This window comes from Lucilia sericata, unplaced genomic scaffold (genome assembly GCF_015586225.1).
Source record: "Lucilia sericata isolate MDLA Ls3-8-SP2 unplaced genomic scaffold, ASM1558622v1 Contig001570F_arrow, whole genome shotgun sequence".
In the NCBI taxonomy this organism is placed as follows: domain Eukaryota; kingdom Metazoa; phylum Arthropoda; class Insecta; order Diptera; family Calliphoridae; genus Lucilia; species Lucilia sericata.
In genome coordinates, this window is record NW_023995492.1 from 1 (window position 1) to 17594 (window position 17594).

Here is a 17594-nt window from a genome sequence, read left to right on the forward strand (position 1 = left end):
GGGATCGATTAGAATGTGATGAATGTAGTGCATATGTATGGTGAGGATAGTGAAGCACTGGAATACTTTATCCCTAAGAAACCTTGATTAGAGAATCTTAAAGAATTATATCTTTACGATAAAATGTTTATAGCACCTTCCTCTTCAATTTAAATGGATACTTTTGATCTGTCGTTACCTATCTTCTTACTATCGAATCAGTATATGTACTTAGCTTCAGTGTTAATGACGAAGAACTTAAAATTATAAGTTAATATATCGCATAATTAGATCAGACTGTTTTAATTATACTAATACTACCATCGATAATATAAAATAAAAAATCAATAGATTCTTATTACGTTTAAGGAAATAAGTATTTGTTAATACTTATATTTCATATGAAAATGAATTTGAATTGCATTTAAAACGATTATAAAGTAGTGCATATTTATTAAAAATATAAAACAACACACATTTATATTTGTATTAAACTGCAAATGAAATATTAAAATTTAGTATTCCTTTCTCTAATCATCTAATTTTAATTCATGGTCTCTTAAAGACGTGACATGATTGAAATAAAAATGCTTAAGACAACAAGTTGTCAACAGTTTTTTTGGCTATAAAAGACCTGCAGTCTGCCAGTAAAGATAACAATTACTGATTGTACAACTAAACAAACAACACAAACTTAACAAAATGTTCAAATTCGTAAGTTTTTAAAGATTCTAATTTTTATTACGAAATAAACTAAATATTAGATTTTCTTCTCAGATCGCTGTCTGCTTCTTCGCTTTGTTGGCTGTTGCCGCTGCTAAACCCGGTCTTGTTGCTCCTTTGGCTTACACCGCTCCTTTGGCTTATGCTGCTGCTCCCGCTGTTGTTGGTCATGCTGCTTATGTAGCTCCCTATGCCTCCACCTACAACGCCCACACTGTTGCTCACGTCTGCTGCCTTCCCTGCCGCTTATGCTGCTGCTCCAGTTGTAGCTGCTGCCCCTGTTGCTGCTCCAGTTGTACGTGCCGCTTATGCCGCCCTCCTGTTGTACAGACGCCGCCCCTGTTGCCGCTCCTCTTTTGTTGAAGACATAGATTAGTGATTGAAAAGGATTGAATCAATAAAGAATTGATGACGAAGTGAAAAATATTTAAAAAAGTGTTTTAATAGTTCTATATAGGCCGAAAGGTCTGGAACCAAAACAGAAACCAGAAAAAGAGCCCGAACTGAACTAGAACTTAACTAGAACTGAACTAGAACTGAACTAGAACTGAACTAGAACTGAACTAGAACTGAACTAGAACTGAACTAGAACTGAACTAGAACTGAACTAGAACTGAACTAGAACTGAACTAGAACTGACTAGAACTAGAACTGAACTAAGAACTGAACTAGAACTGAACTAAGACTGAATTAGAACTGAACCAGAAAAGAGCCCGAACTGAACTAGAACTGAACTAGAACTGAACTACGAACTGACTAGAACTGAACTAGAACTGAACTAGAACTGAACTAGAACTGAACTAAACTGAAACTAGAACTGAACTAGAACGAACTAGAACTGAACTAGAACTGAACTAGAACTGAACTAGAACTGAACTTAAACTGAACTAGAACTGAACTAGAACTGAACTAGAACTGAACTAGAACTGAACTAGAACTGAACTAGAACTGAACTAGAACTGAACTAGAACTGAACTAGAACTGAACTAGAACTGAACTAGAACTGAACTAGAACTGAACTAGAAACTAGAACTGAACTAGAACTAGAACTGAACTAGAACTGAACTAGAACTGAACTAGAACTGAACTAGAACTGAACTAGAACTGAACTAGAACTGAACTAGAACTGAACTAGAACTGAACTAGAACTGAACTAGAACTGAACTAGAACTGAACTAGAACTGAACTAGAACTGAACTAGAACTGAACTAGAACTGAACTAGAACTGAACTAGAACTGAACTAGAACTGAACTAGAACTGAACTAGAACTGAACTAGAACTGAACTAGAACTGAACTAGAACTGAACTAGAACTGAACTAGAACTGAACTAGAACTGAACTAGAACTGAACTAGAACTGAACTAGAACTGAACTAGAACTGAACTAGAACTGAACTAGAACTGAACTAGAACTGAACTAGAACTGAACTAGAACTGAACTAGAACTGAACTAGAACTGAACTAGAACTGAACTAGAACTGAACTAGAACTGAACTAGAACTGAACTAGAACTGAACTAGAACTGAACTAGAACTAAACTAGAACTGAACTAGAACTGAACTAGAACTGAACTAGAACTGAACTAGAACTGAACTAGAACTGAACTAGAACTGAACTAGAACTGAACTAGAACTGAACTAGAACTGAACTAGAACTACTAGAACTGAACTAGAACTGAACTAGAACTGAACTAGAACTGAACTAAACTGAACTAGAACTGAACTAGAACTGAACTAGAACTGAACTAGAACTGAACTAGAACTGAACTAGAACTGAACTAGAACTGAACTAGAACTGAACTAGAACTGAACTAGAACTGAACTAGAACTGAACTAGAACTGAACTAGAACTGAACTAGAACTGAACTAGAACTGAACTAGAACTGAACTAGAACTGAACTAGAACTGAACTAGAACTGAACTAGAACTGAACTAGAACTGAACTAGAACTGACTAGAACTGAACTAGAACTGAACTAGAACTGAACTAGAACTGAACTAACTGACTAGAACTGAACTAGAACTGAACTAGAACTGAACTAGAACTGAACTAGAACTGAACTAGAACTGAACTAGAACTGAACTAGAACTGAACTAGAACTGAACTAGAACTGAACTAGAACTGAACTAGAACTGAACTAGAACTAAACTAGAACTGAACTAGAACTGAACTAGAACTGACTAGAACTGAACTAGAACTGAACTAGAACTGAACTAGAACTGAACTAGAACTGAACTAGAACTGAACTAGAACTGAACTAGAACTGAACTAGAACTGAACTAGAACTGAACTAGAACTGAACTAGAACTGAACGAACTAGAACTGAACTAGAACTGAACTAGAACTGAACTAGAACTGAACTAGAACTGAACTAGAACTGAACTAGAACTGAACTAGAACTGAACTAAACTGAACTAGAACTGAACTAGAACTGAACTAGAACTGAACTAGAACTGAACTAGAACTGAACTAGAACTGAACTAAACTGAACTAGAACTGAACTAGAACTGAACTAGAACTGAACTAGAAATGAACTAGAACTGAACTAGAACTGAACTAGAACTGAACTAGAACTGAACTAGAACTGAACTAGAACTGAACTAGAACTGAACTAGAACTGAACTAGAACTGAACTAGAACTGAACTAGAACTGATTTTTCCAAAATTCTTAAATTTTTAAATCTTTACGAATGTTTTATACACATTTTATTTGGTCTGTTTGCATTTAAAGCCGAAACCCAAGAACCAAAACGTATTTATTATATATTTTAGATTTATCCATGCCTCATATAAATTTACAGACGTACATATCATACCAGATATGTGTGTTTGTAAGTCCTTTATTTATCCCCACAAAATATTCGCACATTCCATGCAAACACATTCTCTCTCGTAAATTCATGCCCAGGAATCAGACATCAGGTGTTAAAGTCAATGTTAATTTAAGGCCTCTTAATTTATCATCCCTTCCACATGTAGCGAGTATTTGGCAGACCTGGGCGATTTCCATTATTTTGCATTAACATTAAATTAAAAAAAAATTAATTTAATGTAAAAAATATTGCATTAAACATTAAATTTTTAAAATTTAATGCATTAAATTTCCATTAACATTAAATATTTTTGAATTTAATGCATTAATTTTACATTACATTAAATATTTTTCAAATTAATGCATTAATTTTGCATTAACATTAAATATATCTGAAATTTAGTGCATTAATTTTACATTAACATTAAATAGCAATAAAATTAATGCATTAATATTCCATTAACATTAATATATTAAAAATTGATAAACATAAATAAAAATACAGCTCAAAAGACCTCGATCTAACTAAACAACTAAAATTAAATAGGTTAAAGTCCTTTCTAATAACTCCTATATTCCATTCAAACTTGTATGTTTAAATATGATATTTATATAAGATTCCACAGACAAAATAAACTAAAAAAGGAATATCTGGGAAGTGATATTATTCTTCTAATATATATTATCGAGTATAGGACTTATTAGAAAGAACTTAACAAAATAAACTAAAAATGGAATATCTGGGAAGTGATACTATTCTTCTAATATGTATTATCGAGTATAGGACTTATTAGAAAGGACTTTAACACATTCAATTTTACTTGAATTTTGTTAGACCGAGGTCTTTAGCGCTGTATTCTTATTTTTATAAATTATTTTATACATTAATGTTAATGGAAAATTAATGCATTAATTTTATTATTTATTATTTAATGTTAATGGAAAATTAATGCATTAAATTCAAAAATATTTAATGTTAATGCAAAATTAATGCATTAATTTCACAAATATTTAATGTTAATGTAAAATTAATGCATTAAATTTAAAAATATTTAATGTTAATGCAAATTTAATGCATTAAATGTACCCATGTTAATGTTAATGCAATAAACTTGCATTAACATTAATTTTTTTTAATGTAGAAAAAATTGTTAATGCATTAACACATTTAATGCATTTATCCCAGGTCTGGTATTTGGTAGAACTTTTCTTTTCACAGCTATTTTTTGTGTTTCATGGGAAAGAGGTGGGCAATTGTACGATGTTTAAGGGTTTGAGTATAAAGGGAAAGTTGTAGACTGTAGGATGTTGTTTGGCTTTTATTGAGCTACTTGTTTTTATGTTACTAATACACACACATACAGTTTTTTCAGATTTTTTGTTTTTTTTGTTCAAAGTGTTGATAATTTAAGTTTAATTTGCTGATGTTGTTACAATTTTATATACTACCGCTAGAGAAAGTGTTACACTGCCCTTAAAGCTGGCTAGATTTAAATATGACATTTTAGCTTTGTTGATAATATTCGGCCTTTTCTGATTTACATGTCCTAATATCATTATTCCGAGAATCAAATGGTATCTACTTTCAAAGTCTTTAATTTTTACATTCGATGCTAGTGTAAACGATTTTCCACCTACAAAACCACATTAACACTCACGAGCACTTGGCCTTTAAACTTTCTCGTTTAAATTTGAAAAATGTATCTACAGACAACCACATAAACTCACTCACTCATCATAATTGTATGTTTGAAAAGATGTGTGTGAGAATGTATTGATTTTACACACAAATATTCACATACATCCCTCTGAATATGTTAAATATTGGCAAAACTTGTGGCTTCTTTTATTTATTTTACTTTAATGAGTTAAAATAAAGTAAAGGAAATTTCATTTAATGCTGACTTCAACAGTTCAGTTCTAGTTCAGTTCTAGTTCAGTTCTAGTTCAGTTCTTGTTCAGTTCTTGTTCAGTTCTAGTTCAGTTCTAGTTCAGTTCCAGTTCAGTTCTAGTTCAGTTCTAGTTCAGTTCTAGTTCAGTTCTAGTTTAGTTCTAGTTCAGTTCTAGTTCATTTCTAGTTCAGTTCTAGTTCAGTTCTAGTTCAGTTCTAGTTCAGTTCTAGTTCAGTTCTAGTTCAGTTCTAGTTCAGTTCTAGTTCATTTCTAGTTCAGTTCTAGTTCAGTTCTAGTTAGTCTAGTTCATTCTAGTTCAGTCTAGTTCAGTTCTAGTTAGTTCTAGTTCAGTTCTAGTTCAGTTCTAGTTAAGTTCTAGTTCAGGTCTAAGTTCAGTTTCTAGTTTCGGTTCTAGTTCGGTTCTAGTTCGGTTCTAGTTCAGTTTCTAGTTCCAGTTCTTAGTTCAGTTCTAGTTCAGTTCTAGTTCAGTTCTAGTTCAGTTCTAGTTCAGTTCTAGTTCAGTTCTAGTTCAGTTCTAGTTCAGTTCTAGTTCAGTTCTTTAGTTTTCAGTTCTAGTTCAGTTCTAGTTCCAGTGCTAGTTCAGTTTCAGTTCTAGTCAGTTCTAGTTCAGTTCTAGTTCAGTTCTAGTCATTCTAGTTCAGTTTCTAGTTCAGTTCTAGTTCAGTTCTAGTTCAGTTCTAGTTCAGTTCTAGTTCAGTTCTAGTTCAGTTCTAGTCAGTTCAGTTCAGTTTCTAGTTCAGTTCTAGTTCAGTTCTAGTTCAGTTCTAGTTCTAGTTCAGTAGTTCTAGTTCAGTTCTAGTTCAGTTCTAGTTCAGTTCTAGTTCAGTTCTAGTTCAGTCTATTCAGTTCTAGTTCAGTTTCTAGCTTCAGTCTAGTTCAGTTCTAGTTCAGTTCTAGTTTCAGTTCTAGTTCAGTTCTAGTTCAGTCTAGTTCAGTTCGAGTTCAGTTCTAGTTCAGTTCTAGTTCCGTTCTATTCAGTTCAGTCAGTTCTAGTTCAGTCTAGTTCGTTAGTTCAGTTTCTAGTCCAGTTCTAGTTCAGTTCCTGGTTCAGTTCTAGGTCTAGTTCATTTCCAGTTAATTTTGGTTCTGGTTTCCAGATCTGTTCAAAAATTATAAAGCACTTTTACTATTTTTCACTTCGTTAAAAATTCTTTATTGATTCAAATCCTTTCAATTCATTAATCTATTTCTTCAACAAAAGAGGAGCGGCAACAGGGGCGGCGTGTACAACGGGGGTGGCAGCATAAGCGGCACGTACACTGGAGCGGCAGCATAAGCGGCTGGGAAGGCAGCAGAGTGGGCAACAGTGTGGGCGTTGTATGTGGAGGCGTAAGGAGCTACGTAAGAAGCATGGCCAACAACAGCGGGAGCAGCGGCATAAGCCAAAGGAGGCAGAGTAAGCCAAGGGAGCAGTGTAAGCCAAGGGAGCAACAACACCGGGTTTAGCAGCGGCAACAGCCAACAAAGCGAAGAAGCAGACGGCGATCTGAAAATAGAAATAAATAATATTTAGTTTTCTTTCCATCGAAATTTTATTTGTGTGAAAACTTACGAAGTTGAACATTTTGTTAAGTTTTGTGTTTAGATGTACAATCTGTAATTGTTATCGTGGGTTTCAAAGATCAGGCCTTTTATACCCAAACATAAGTTGGGCAAGTTGTTGTCTTAAGCGTTATTATTTCAAACATGTCACGTCTTTAAAAGTTCATTAATTAAAATTTCATGATATAGAAAGATAAACAAAACTGTTTTTAACAAAAAAACAGGGTTTCTTGGATAATGCGGACTTCAATGTATAGAAATCAATGAATCAGGAAAACGTTCTATTACCTCCAAAAACCAGGACTATTTCAGCGTCAGTTTCTATTTTCTTATTATTTGCTTAACGTTATAGTTGAATTCTAGTATTTTGCTTAAATTGTAAATTCATTCTAAAACTTTACATGTAAATATTTTCAAACTTTTGAATTAATTACTTTTAGACTTATTCCCCACCCACTTAAATAATATCATTTTAATTTAAGGGATGTTTCACTAAATTAATTTCTGAAAAAGTTTTCCAAAAGAAACCTTGTAATCTTATAACAGGAAGTGAAGTTGTTTGATTATTTGAATTAAACAAAACTTTCTATTTAATCTTAATCAATAAAACTTTACATTTCCGTTAATATGTATTTTGTTTTAAAAAAACCATAAAAAGTTTTCAAATGTATTATTTTAGCAGATTTCATATGTATTCATAGCTGTAATTTAACTTTGTCCAAGGTAGTTGATAAACGTAATAGAAATGATTTTTGTTTTTTTTTTATTAAGGCAGGTGAAGTTTTTTAATTATCTTGTTTGATGCAATAGTTTGGCTTTTTTGTTTGTTTGGTTTGATAAACAAAGTTTTTAGTTATGAAATTCAAAATTCATGTAAACGATAGTTATATGAATTAGGGTAGTACGCTATATCAGCATTTCACTAAAAAAATCGGAAATAAAAGGCCTATAGTTTAATACTAACTGGTTCAAGTTCTGTTCTAGTTCTGCTCTAGTTTTGTTCTATTTCTGTTCTAGTTCTGTTCTAGTTCTGTTCTAGTTCTGTTCTAGTTCTGTTCTAGTTCTGTTCTAGTTTCTAGTTCTGTTCTAGTTCTGTTCTAGTTCTGTTCTAGTTCTGTTCTAGTTCAGTTCTAGTTTCGGTTCTAGTTTCTAGTTCTGTAGTTCTGTACTAGTTTTCTGTACTAGTTTTCTAGTTTCTAGTTCTGTTCTAGTTCTGTTCTAGTTCTGTTCTATTCTGTTCGAGTTTCTGTTCTAGTTCTGTTGCTAGTTCTGTTCTAGTTCTGTTCTAGTTCTGTGTTCTAGTTCGGTTCTAGTTCGTTCTAGTTCTGTTCTAGTTCTGTTCTAGTTCTGTTCTAGTTCTGGTCTAGTTCTGTTCTAGTTCGGTTCTAGTTCTGTTCTAGTTCTGTTCTAGTTCTGTTCTAGTTTCTAGTTCTGTTCTAGTTCTGTTCAGTTCTGTGCTAGTTCTGATTCTAGTTCTGTTCTAGTTCTGTTCTAGTTCTGTTCTAGTTCTGTTCTAGTTCTGTCTAGTTCGTTCTAGTTCTGGTTCTAGTTCTGTTCTAGTCGGTTCTAGTTCTGTTCTTTCTGTTCTAGTTCGGTCTAGTTCTGTTCTAGTTCTGTTCTAGTTCTGTTCTAGTTCTAGTTCAGGTTCTGTTCTAGTTCTGTTCTAGTTCTGTTCTAGTTCTGTTCTAGTTCTGTCGGTAGAGTTCTGTTCTAGTTCTGTTCTAGTTCTGTTCCTAGTTCTGTTCTAGTTCTGTTCTAGTTCCTGTTCTAGTTGCTGTTCTAGTTCTGTTCTAAGTTCTGTTCTAGTTCTGTTCTAGTTCTGTTCTAGTTCTGTTCTAGTTTCTGTTCTAGTTCTTGTTCCTAGTTCTGTTCTAGTGATGTTCTAGTTCGTTTCTGTTCTAGTTCTGTTCTAAGTTCATGTTCTGAGTTCTGTTCTAGTTCTGTTCTAGTTCTGTTCTAGTTCTGTTCTAGTTCTGTCTAGTCTGTTCTAGTTCGGTTCTAGTTCTGTTCTAGTTCTGTTCTAGTTCTGTTCTAGTTCTGTCTAGTTCTGTTCTAGTTCTGTTCTAGTTCTGTTCTAGTTCTGTTCTAGTTCTGTTCTAGTTCTGTTCTAGTTCTGTTCTAGTTCTGTTCTAGTTCTGTTCTAGTTCTGTTTCTAGTTCTGTTCTAGTTCTGTTCTAGTTCTGTTCTAGTTTCTGTTCTAGTTCTGTTCTAGTTCTCTTCTAGTTCTCTTCTAGTTCTGTTCTAGTTCTGTTCTAGTTCTGTTATAGTTCTGTTCTAGTTCTGTTCTAGTTCTGTTCTAGTTCTGTTCTAGTTCTGTTCTAGTTCTGTTCTAGTTCTGTTCTAGTTCTGTTCTAGTTCTGTTCTAGTTCTGTTCTAGTTCTGTTCTAGTTCTGTTCTAGTTCTGTTCTAGTTCTGTTCTAGTTCTGTTCTAGTTCTGTTCTAGTTCTGTTCTAGTTCTGTTCTAGTTCTGTTCTAGTTCTGTTCTAGTTCTGTTCTAGTTCTGTTCTAGTTCTGTTCTAGTTCTGTTCTAGTTCTGTTCTAGTTCTGTTCTAGTTCTGTTCTAGTTCTGTTCTAGTTCTGTTCTAGTTCTGTTCTAGTTCTGTTCTAGTTCTGTTCTAGTTCTGTTCTAGTTCTGTTCTAGTTCTGTTCTAGTTCTGTTCTAGTTCTGTTCTAGTTCTGTTCTAGTTCTGTTCTAGTTCTGTTCTAGTTCTGTTCTAGTTCTGTTCTAGTTCTGTTCTAGTTCTGTTCTAGTTCTGTTCTAGTTCTGTTCTAGTTCTGTTCTAGTTCTGTTATAGTTCTGTTATAGTTCTGTTATAGTTCTGTTCTAGTTCTGTTCTAGTTCTGTTCTAGTTCTGTTCTAGTTCTGTTCTAGTTCTGTTCTAGTTCTGTTCTAGTTCTGTTCTAGTTCTGTTCTAGTTCTGTTCTAGTTCTGTTCTAGTTCTGTTCTAGTTCTGTTCTAGTTCTGTTCTAGTTCTGTTCTAGTTCTGTTCTAGTTCTGTTCTAGTTCTGTTCTAGTTCTGTTCTAGTTCTGTTCTAGTTCTGTTCTAGTTCTGTTCTAATTCAGTTCTGGTTCTGTTCTAGTTCTGTTCTAGTTCTGTTCTAGTTCTGTTCTAGTTCTGTTCTAGTTCTGTTCTAGTTCTGTTCTAGTTCTCTTCTAGTTCTGTTCTAGTTCTGTTCTAGTTCTGTTCTAGTTCTGTTCTAGTTCTAGTTCTGTTCTAGTTCTGTTCTAGTTCTGTTCTAGTTCTGTTCTAGTTCTGTTCTAGTTCTTTTCCAGTTCGGCTCTAGTTCTGCTTCTGTTTTGGTTCTATTCTGGTTCTAGTTCAGTAGTAGTTAAGTTCTAGTTACCTTCTAGTTAAGTTCTAGTTCACTTCTAGTTCAGTTCCAGTTTACTTCTAGTTCAGGTATAGTTCAATTATAGTTTGTTTCTAATTTCCTGACGGTTATCAGATTATAAATTTACTTACGTATTTGCAACGGTTTCCTTTATTATATATTTTCATAAAAAATTATAATTATTGCATTATAACTTACTTATTGATAATGATTCATTCTATTGGCACGTTTAACCCTATAAATAACATTGCATTTATTAGATTGTAAACCGCCTACCGGTATGAATGACCGTAGTAAAAATCCACTTGTCTAGAATTTTAAAAATCTACTATAGGTTTTACACTCTCCCTCACTTACTCATTCATTCAATGGCTGTATTATCGATTTGATTTTATAAGTATTTTTGGTTAAAATTACATTTAATTTTACTACACTTAAGTAAATGCACAAGGTCATGGTTAATTAATACATTGAAAATTTAAGTAGTAAAAAGGTAAATACTACTGCTTAAAGGTAGCTGCTGCTGTTTTGATTAAATGGATTAAAAGAATTAAAAAAAAACAAATTATCATAAAATGAAAGACGTGTTTGGCATAAGTAAGTTACTGATATATTAATATTTGTGGTCTTTTCTTAAGGCCTGCAATTTACGCATTAGCAAAAGTTTAAAAAATAGCTTTTGCGTTTTGTTTTTTTTTTCTTAAGTTTTTTGGCCTTTCGATCTAGAAAATTTAAAAAATTTTGATAATAAATAATTTTTCCTGCATTGATTTTAAAGCAAATCTTATTGAGGTTGGTATTTATTTAACACTTTAGATTTTATTCTATTTTGTCATAATTGAAATAATAATTCTATAAAAATCATGGCAATAATAACAAATGGGTCAATGTTAAAATTCTTCACATTTTTTACAAACTAAAATTTTGCAAAAATAATACAAAATATGCACATTGAGGAAGGTAATTGAGTGACATACTAACTAAACAAACCAATAAATGACTTGTTGAAATGCGACATTCAATCAATAATGGTGGCAGAGGTTCCCTAATTTTTGTTGAAAGATCTTATAAAAATCGATATGTTTTCTTAAACTGTTCTTAAACACTTTCTTTAATTGTTTAAATGTCTATCTTTTAATAATTAACAATTTCGTTTAAGAATCTCTGTTATGACAACTGCATAATACTCAACATTTTGTGGCCACTCACTCAATTAGTTAATATGCAGTGTGCATTTTTTGTGTAAATAAATCGAGTGTCAATAAATAATAACAAATTTGGTGTTGATAAACAAAGACAACTTAACTTGGTCAACATTTTAAATGTACACACAAAATAAAATTACAAAATTTTTCTGCATTCTTATTTTTGGTAAAAAACTAACGAATTAGATGCACTATTTCATGTTTTGTAATAACTTTCATATTTTAGTCAGTTCTTGTTCAGTTCTACTTCAGGTTTAGCTTAGCTTCAGTTCCGTTCTAGTTATGGTTTCCTATTTAGTCAGCTTTAGTTCTAGCTCACTTCTACTTCATTTAAAGTTCAGTTCTAGTTCAGTTCTAGTTCAATTCTAGTTCAGCTCTAGTTCAGTTCTAGTTCAGTTGTAGTTTAGTTGTAGTTCAGTTGTAGTTCAGTTCTAGTTCAGTTGTAGTTCAGTTGTAGTTCAGTTGTAGTTCAGTTGTAGTTCAGTTCTAGTTCAGTTCTAGTTCAGTTCTAGTTCAGTTCTAGTTCATTTCTAGTTCAGTTCTAGTTCAGTTCTAGTTCAGTTCTAGTTCAGTTCTAGTTCAGTTCTAGTTCAGTTCTAGTTCAATTCTAGTTCAGTTCTAGTTCAGTTCTAGTTCAGTTGTAGTTCAGTTCTAGTTCAGTTCTAGTTCATCTCTAGTTCAGTTCTAGTTTAGATCTAGTTCAGTTCTAGTTCAGTTCTAGTTCAGTTCTAGTTCAGTTCTAGTTCAGTTCTAGTTCAGTTCTAGTTCAGTTCTAGTTCAGTTCTAGTTCAGTTCTAGTTCAGTTCTAGTTCAGTTCTAGTTCAGTTCTAGTTCAGTTCTAGTTCAGTTCTAGTTCAGTTCTAGTTCAGTTCTAGTTCAGTTCTAGTTCAGTTCTAGTTCAGTTCTAGTTCAGTTCTAGTTCAGTTCTAGTTCAGTTCTAGTTCAGTTCTAGTCCAGTTCTAGTTCAGTTCTAGTTCAGTTCTAGTTCAGTTCTAGTTCTGTTCTAGTTCTGTTCTAGTTCTGTTCTAGTTCTGTTCCAGTTCTGTTCTAGTTCTGTTCTAGTTCTGTTCTAGTTCTGTTCTAGTTCTGTTCTAGTTCTGTTCTAGTTCTGTTCTAGTTCTGTTCTAGTTCTGTTTTAGTTCTGTTCTAGTTCTGTCCTAGTTCTGTTCTAGTTCTGTTCTAGTTCTGTTCTAGTTCTGTTCTAGTTCTGTTCTAGTTCTGTTCTAGTTCTGTTCTAGTTCTGTTCTAGTTCTGTTCTAGTTCTGTTCTAGTTCTGTTCTAGTTCTGTTCTAGTTCTGTTCTAGTTCTGTTCTAGTTCTGTTCTAGTTCTGTTCTAGTTCTGTTCTGGTTCTGTTCTAGTTCAGTTCTAGTTCTGTTCTAGTTCTGTTCTAGTTCTGTTCTAGTTCTGTTCTGTTCTGTTCTAGTTCTGTTCTAGTTCTAGTTCTGTTCTAGTTCTGTTCTAGTTCTGTTCTAGTTCTGTTCTAGTTCTGTTCTGTTCTAATTCAGTTCTGGTTCTGTTCTAGTTCTGTTCTAGTTCTGTTCTAGTTCTCTTCTAGTTCTGTTCTAGTTCTGTTCTAGTTCTGTTCTAGTTCTGTTCTAGTTCTGTTCTAGTTCTGTTCTAGTTCTGTTATAGTTCTGTTCTAGTTCTGTTCTAGTTCAGTTCTAGTTCAGTTCTAGTTCAGTTCTAGTTCAGTTCTAGTTCAGTTCTAGTTCAGTTCTAGTTCAGTTCTAGTTCAGTTCTAGTTCAGTTCTATTCAGTTCTAGTTCAGTTCTAGTTCAGTTCTAGTTCAGTTCTAGTTCAGTTCTAGTTCAGTTCTAGTTCAGTTCTAGTTCAGTTCTAGTTCAGTTCTAGTTCAGTTCTAGTTCAGTTCTAGTTCAGTTCTAGTTCAGTTCTAGTTCAGTTCTAGTTCAGTTCTAGTTCAGTTCTAGTTCAGTTCTAGTTCAGTTCTAGTTCTGTTCTAGTTCAGTTCTAGTTCAGTTCTAGTTCAGTTCTAGTTCAGTTCTAGTTCAGTTCTAGTTCAGATCTAGTTCAGATCTAGTTCAATTGTGGTTAAGTTCTAGTTAAGTTCCTCGAATGTTAAATAAAAAGCCAATTGCTATTTTCAGTTTTCATTTACTCTTTATTCAAATCCATTTCTCTGATCTATTTCTTCAAAAAAAGAGGTGCGGCGGCAACAGGGGCGGCATGTACTACTGGAGCAGCGGCATAAGCGGCAGGAAAGGCAGCAGAGTGAGCAATATGGTGGGCATTGTAGGTGGAGGCATAAGGAGCAACATAAGAAGCATGACCAACAACGGCGGGAGCAGCGGCATAAGTCAAAGGAGCAGAGTAGGCCAAGGGAGCAGAGTAAGCCAAAGGAGCAGTGTAAGCCAAAGGAGCTACAACACCGGGTTTAGCGGCGGCAACAGCGAACAAAGCGAAGAAGCAGACAGCGATCTAAAAATATTAGAAATTACTTTTGTTAATAAAAAGGACTTTTTAAAAATCTGCATAAAATATACAACTTACGAATTTGAACATTTTGATTAGGTTTGAGTGGTTTGAGTTAATTCGTTGAAAAACTGAATTGAATACAATTTGATTCGAAGGTGTTAAGGTTTAAATAGTTCTTTTGGGGTTACACACAAAACTACTATGTTTAAGATTAAAACAAAAATTCCCCTAAAAATATTGTTTGAAATAAATAAAGTTAAAAATTATAAATTCCAGACATGTTTAATTTAAACAGTTAAGTGCGCTACGCTTTTTAATGCATGTTAAAATTTACAAGATTATTGTATGTATGTACTTCAAAAATATGTTTGGAAAAAACCGAACAAAGTGTTTAATAATTATTTCTATATTTGTTTATAATGTTTGTTGATTTTTGAAGGTGTTTAATTTATAAATGTTTTATTGGTGTTAACCCTGACCTTGCATTATTTATTTAAAGTAAATTTAACGGTTTCAATATTTAATATTCATTACGAGTAGTGACCCTATGTGCTTTCCTATTGCTATAAAAGAGCCTGTGTTGTCAACAAAAGTTATCAAATTTTATTTGTCCACTCAACTCTAAACTCAAACAAAATGTTCAAATTCGTAAGTTGAAAAAACCTAAAATTTATAAACAAACATTTTAAAATTATTTAATTTATTTTTCTAAAGATCGCTGTCTGCTTCTTCGCTTTGTTGGCTGTAGCTGCTGCTAAGCCCGGTGTCGTAGCTCCTTTGGCTTACACTGCTCCCGTTGCCGCTGCTTACACCGCTCCTTTGGCTTACTCTGCTCCTTTGACTTATGCCGCTGCTCCCGCTGTTGTTGGTCATGCTTCTTACGTAGCTCCTTATGCTTCCACCTACAATGCCCACCATATTGCCCACTCTGCTGCTTTCCCTGCCGCTTATGCTGCTGCTCCAGTAGTACATGCTGCCCCTGTAGCCGCCGTTCCTCTTTTCTTGAAGAAATAGATCAGTGAATTTGGATTTGAATAAATGTTACCCTAAATCGAAATTTTGTTTGTTTTTTTTTTTTACTTTTTGGGAACTTTTTGAAAATTTAAATTACTGTGTTCTTAATTTTGTTAATTCCGGGAAACATAAGTATACGATTTACAACAACAAATGAACGATCGAATAGAATTCTAGTTCAGTTTTTGTTCAGCTCTGGTTCAGTTCTTAGTTAGTTTTAGTTCAGTTCTAGTTCAGTTCTAGTTCAGTTCTAGTTCAGTTCTGGTTCAGTTCTAGTTCAGTTGTAGTTCAGTCTTAGTTCAGTTCTAGTTCAGTTCTAGTTCAGATGTAGTTCAGTTCTGGTTCAGTTCTAGTTCAGTTCTAGTTCAGTTCTAGTTCAGTTCTAGTTTAGTTCTAGTTCAGTTCTGGTTCAGTTCTAGTTCAGTTCTAGTTCAGTTCTAGTTCAGTTCTAGTTCAGTTCTAGTTCAGTTCTAGTTCAGTTCTAGTTCAGTTCTAGTTCAGTTCTAGTTCAGTTCTAGTTCAGTTCTAGTTCAGTTCTAGTTCAGTTCTAGTTCAGTTGTAGTTCAGTTGTAGTTCAGTTCCTGGTTCAGTTCTAGTTCAGTCTAGTTCAGTTCTAGTTCAGTTCTGGTTCAGTTCTAGTTCAGTTCTAGTTCAGTTTCTAGTTCAGTTTCTAGTTCAGTTCTAGTTCAGTTCTAGTTCAGTTCTAGTTCAGTTCTAGTTCAGTTCTAGTTCAGTTTCTAGTTCAGTTCTAGTTCAGTTCTAGTTCAGTTCTAGTTCAGTTCTAGTTCAGTTCTAGTTCAGTTCTAGTTCAGTTCTAGTTCAGTTCTAGTTCAGTTCTAGTTCAGTTCTAGTTCAGTTCTACTTCAGTTCTAGTTCAGTTCTAGTTCAGTTCTAGTTCAGTTCTAGTTCAGTTCTAGTTCAGTTCTAGTTCAGTTCTAGTTCAGTTCTAGTTCAGTTCTAGTTCAGTTCTAGTTCAGTTCTAGTTCAATTCTAGTTCAGTTCTAGTTCAGTTCTAGTTCAGTTCTAGTTCAGTTCTAGTTCAGTTCTAGTTCAGTTCTAGTTCAGTTCTAGTTCAGTTCTAGTTCAGTTCTAGTTCAGTCTAGTTCAGTTCTAGTTCAGTTCTAGTTCAGTTCTAGTTCAGTTCTAGTTCAGTTCTAGTTCAGTTCTAGTTCAGTTCTAGTTCAGTTCTAGTTTCAGTTCTAGTTCAGTTTCTAGTTCAGTTCTAGTTCAGTTCTAGTTCAGTTCTAGTTCAGTTCTAGTTCAGTTCTAGTTCAGTTCTAGTTCTAGTTCAGTTCTAGTTCAGTTCTAGTCAGTTCTAGTTCAGTTCTAGTTCAGTTTTAGTTCAGTTCTAGTTCAGTTCTAGTTCAGTTCTAGTTCAGTTCTAGTTCAGTTCTAGTTCAGTTCTAGTTCAGTTCTAGTTCAGTTCTAGTTCAGTTCTAGTTCAGTTCTAGTTCAGTTCTAGTTCAGTTCTAGTTCAGTTCTAGTTCAATTCTAGTTCAGTTCTAGTTCAATTCTAGTTCAGTTCTAGTTCAGTTCTAGTTCAGTTCTAGTTCAATTCTAGTTCAGTTCTAGTTCAGTTCTATTTCCGTTCTTCTTCGGATCGAGTTCAGATTTTATACAGTTATTCTTCTGTTTGTTTTAAGGTAGCTAGGTTCTATATGTAGTTACAAATTAGAATAACACTTTGATAAAACATTATTTCCTTAAAAAATCAGAATTTTTGCTATAAATTGGATAAATCAAACACAATTTGGATCGGATTTTTTTAAAACTTTTTATTTTAGTCTAAAAAATGTTGCAAAAATTCAGCAAATTTACTTCTTCAACAAAACAGGGCCGGCGAAAGGAGTGGCAAGAGGAGCAGCATAAGCGGCGCTTACAACGGGAGCAGCGGCGTAATGAGCAGCTACAACGGGAGCAGCAGCATAAGCGGCAGGGAAGGCAGCAGAGTGAGCAATATGGTGGGCATTGTAGGTGGAAGCATAAGGAGCTACATAAGAAGCATGACCAACAACAGCGGGAGCGGCGGCATAAGTCAAGGGAGCAGAGTAAGCTAAGGGAGCTACCAAACCTGGTTTAGCGGCAGCAACAGCCAACAAAGCGAAGAAGCAGACAGCGATCTAAAAGGAAAGCAAAATAAAAAGGAATTAATATTATTATCAAATTTTTTGGATGGTTTTTTTCTTAATACTTACGAATTTGAACATTTTGTTTAGATTTGTGGATTAATGATTGTACAAATTGAATTTGTTACTTAAACCACATAAATTTAAGACTTTTATACTAAATTGAGTCCATAACTATAGTAAACGACCATAAATGACAATAATCATTGAGGTTGTTGGATGTGAATATTGTGTTGTTGTAGATTAAGAAGTCATAAAAATAAATTACGCATAATAATAAATTTCATAAATATTTCGAAGGCAAGAAACGGACAGACTTGTAAATGTTTTTGTTAAGGTGGGGGTGGTTGGTGGTCGGTTGTTTTAAGGTTTAGACCAGAAATCCCCATCATAATGTGTCTTTCTATAGCTTAAGAGACAAACTTATAATACTTACAGATATTTACTCAAATAATTTTTATTTTACTTTTTATGTTTTTTTTTTTTATATATTATTTTATGCCCGCAGTCAGTC

At 33.6% G+C, this 17594-nt stretch overlaps 4 protein-coding genes and 1 pseudogene across 4 annotated transcripts; 2 read left to right on the plus strand and 3 right to left on the minus strand.

Annotated features, from left to right (window-relative positions):
• The first annotated feature begins 681 nt into the window (after positions 1–681).
• On the plus strand, positions 682–1128 carry LOC119611979 (annotated as a pseudogene).
• A 5419-nt stretch (positions 1129–6547) lies between these two features.
• Positions 6548–7062, minus strand: LOC119611982. Its single transcript, XM_037967689.1, has 2 exons — positions 6979–7062; positions 6548–6912 (listed from the first exon to the last, which is right to left on the minus strand). The coding sequence occupies exons 1-2, from the start codon at positions 6988–6990 to the stop codon at positions 6610–6612; spliced, it is 315 nt and encodes a 104-aa protein (XP_037823617.1). The 5' UTR covers positions 6991–7062; the 3' UTR covers positions 6548–6609.
• Positions 7063–13605: 6543 nt separating this feature from the next.
• Positions 13606–14097, minus strand: LOC119611984 (pupal cuticle protein C1B-like). Its single transcript, XM_037967691.1, has 2 exons — positions 14016–14097; positions 13606–13943 (listed from the first exon to the last, which is right to left on the minus strand). Exons 1-2 carry the CDS (start codon positions 14025–14027, stop codon positions 13650–13652), a joined length of 306 nt encoding a protein of 101 aa, XP_037823619.1. The 5' UTR covers positions 14028–14097; the 3' UTR covers positions 13606–13649.
• Positions 14098–14515: 418 nt separating this feature from the next.
• LOC119611983 (pupal cuticle protein C1B-like) lies at positions 14516–14997 on the plus strand. The gene is made up of 2 exons (XM_037967690.1): positions 14516–14588; positions 14655–14997. Exons 1-2 carry the CDS (start codon positions 14577–14579, stop codon positions 14952–14954), a joined length of 312 nt encoding a protein of 103 aa, XP_037823618.1. The 5' UTR covers positions 14516–14576; the 3' UTR covers positions 14955–14997.
• Positions 14998–16709: 1712 nt separating this feature from the next.
• Positions 16710–17257, minus strand: LOC119611981 (pupal cuticle protein C1B-like). The gene is made up of 2 exons (XM_037967688.1): positions 17150–17257; positions 16710–17074 (listed from the first exon to the last, which is right to left on the minus strand). The coding sequence occupies exons 1-2, from the start codon at positions 17159–17161 to the stop codon at positions 16769–16771; spliced, it is 318 nt and encodes a 105-aa protein (XP_037823616.1). The 5' UTR covers positions 17162–17257; the 3' UTR covers positions 16710–16768.
• Positions 17258–17594: the final 337 nt, after the last annotated feature.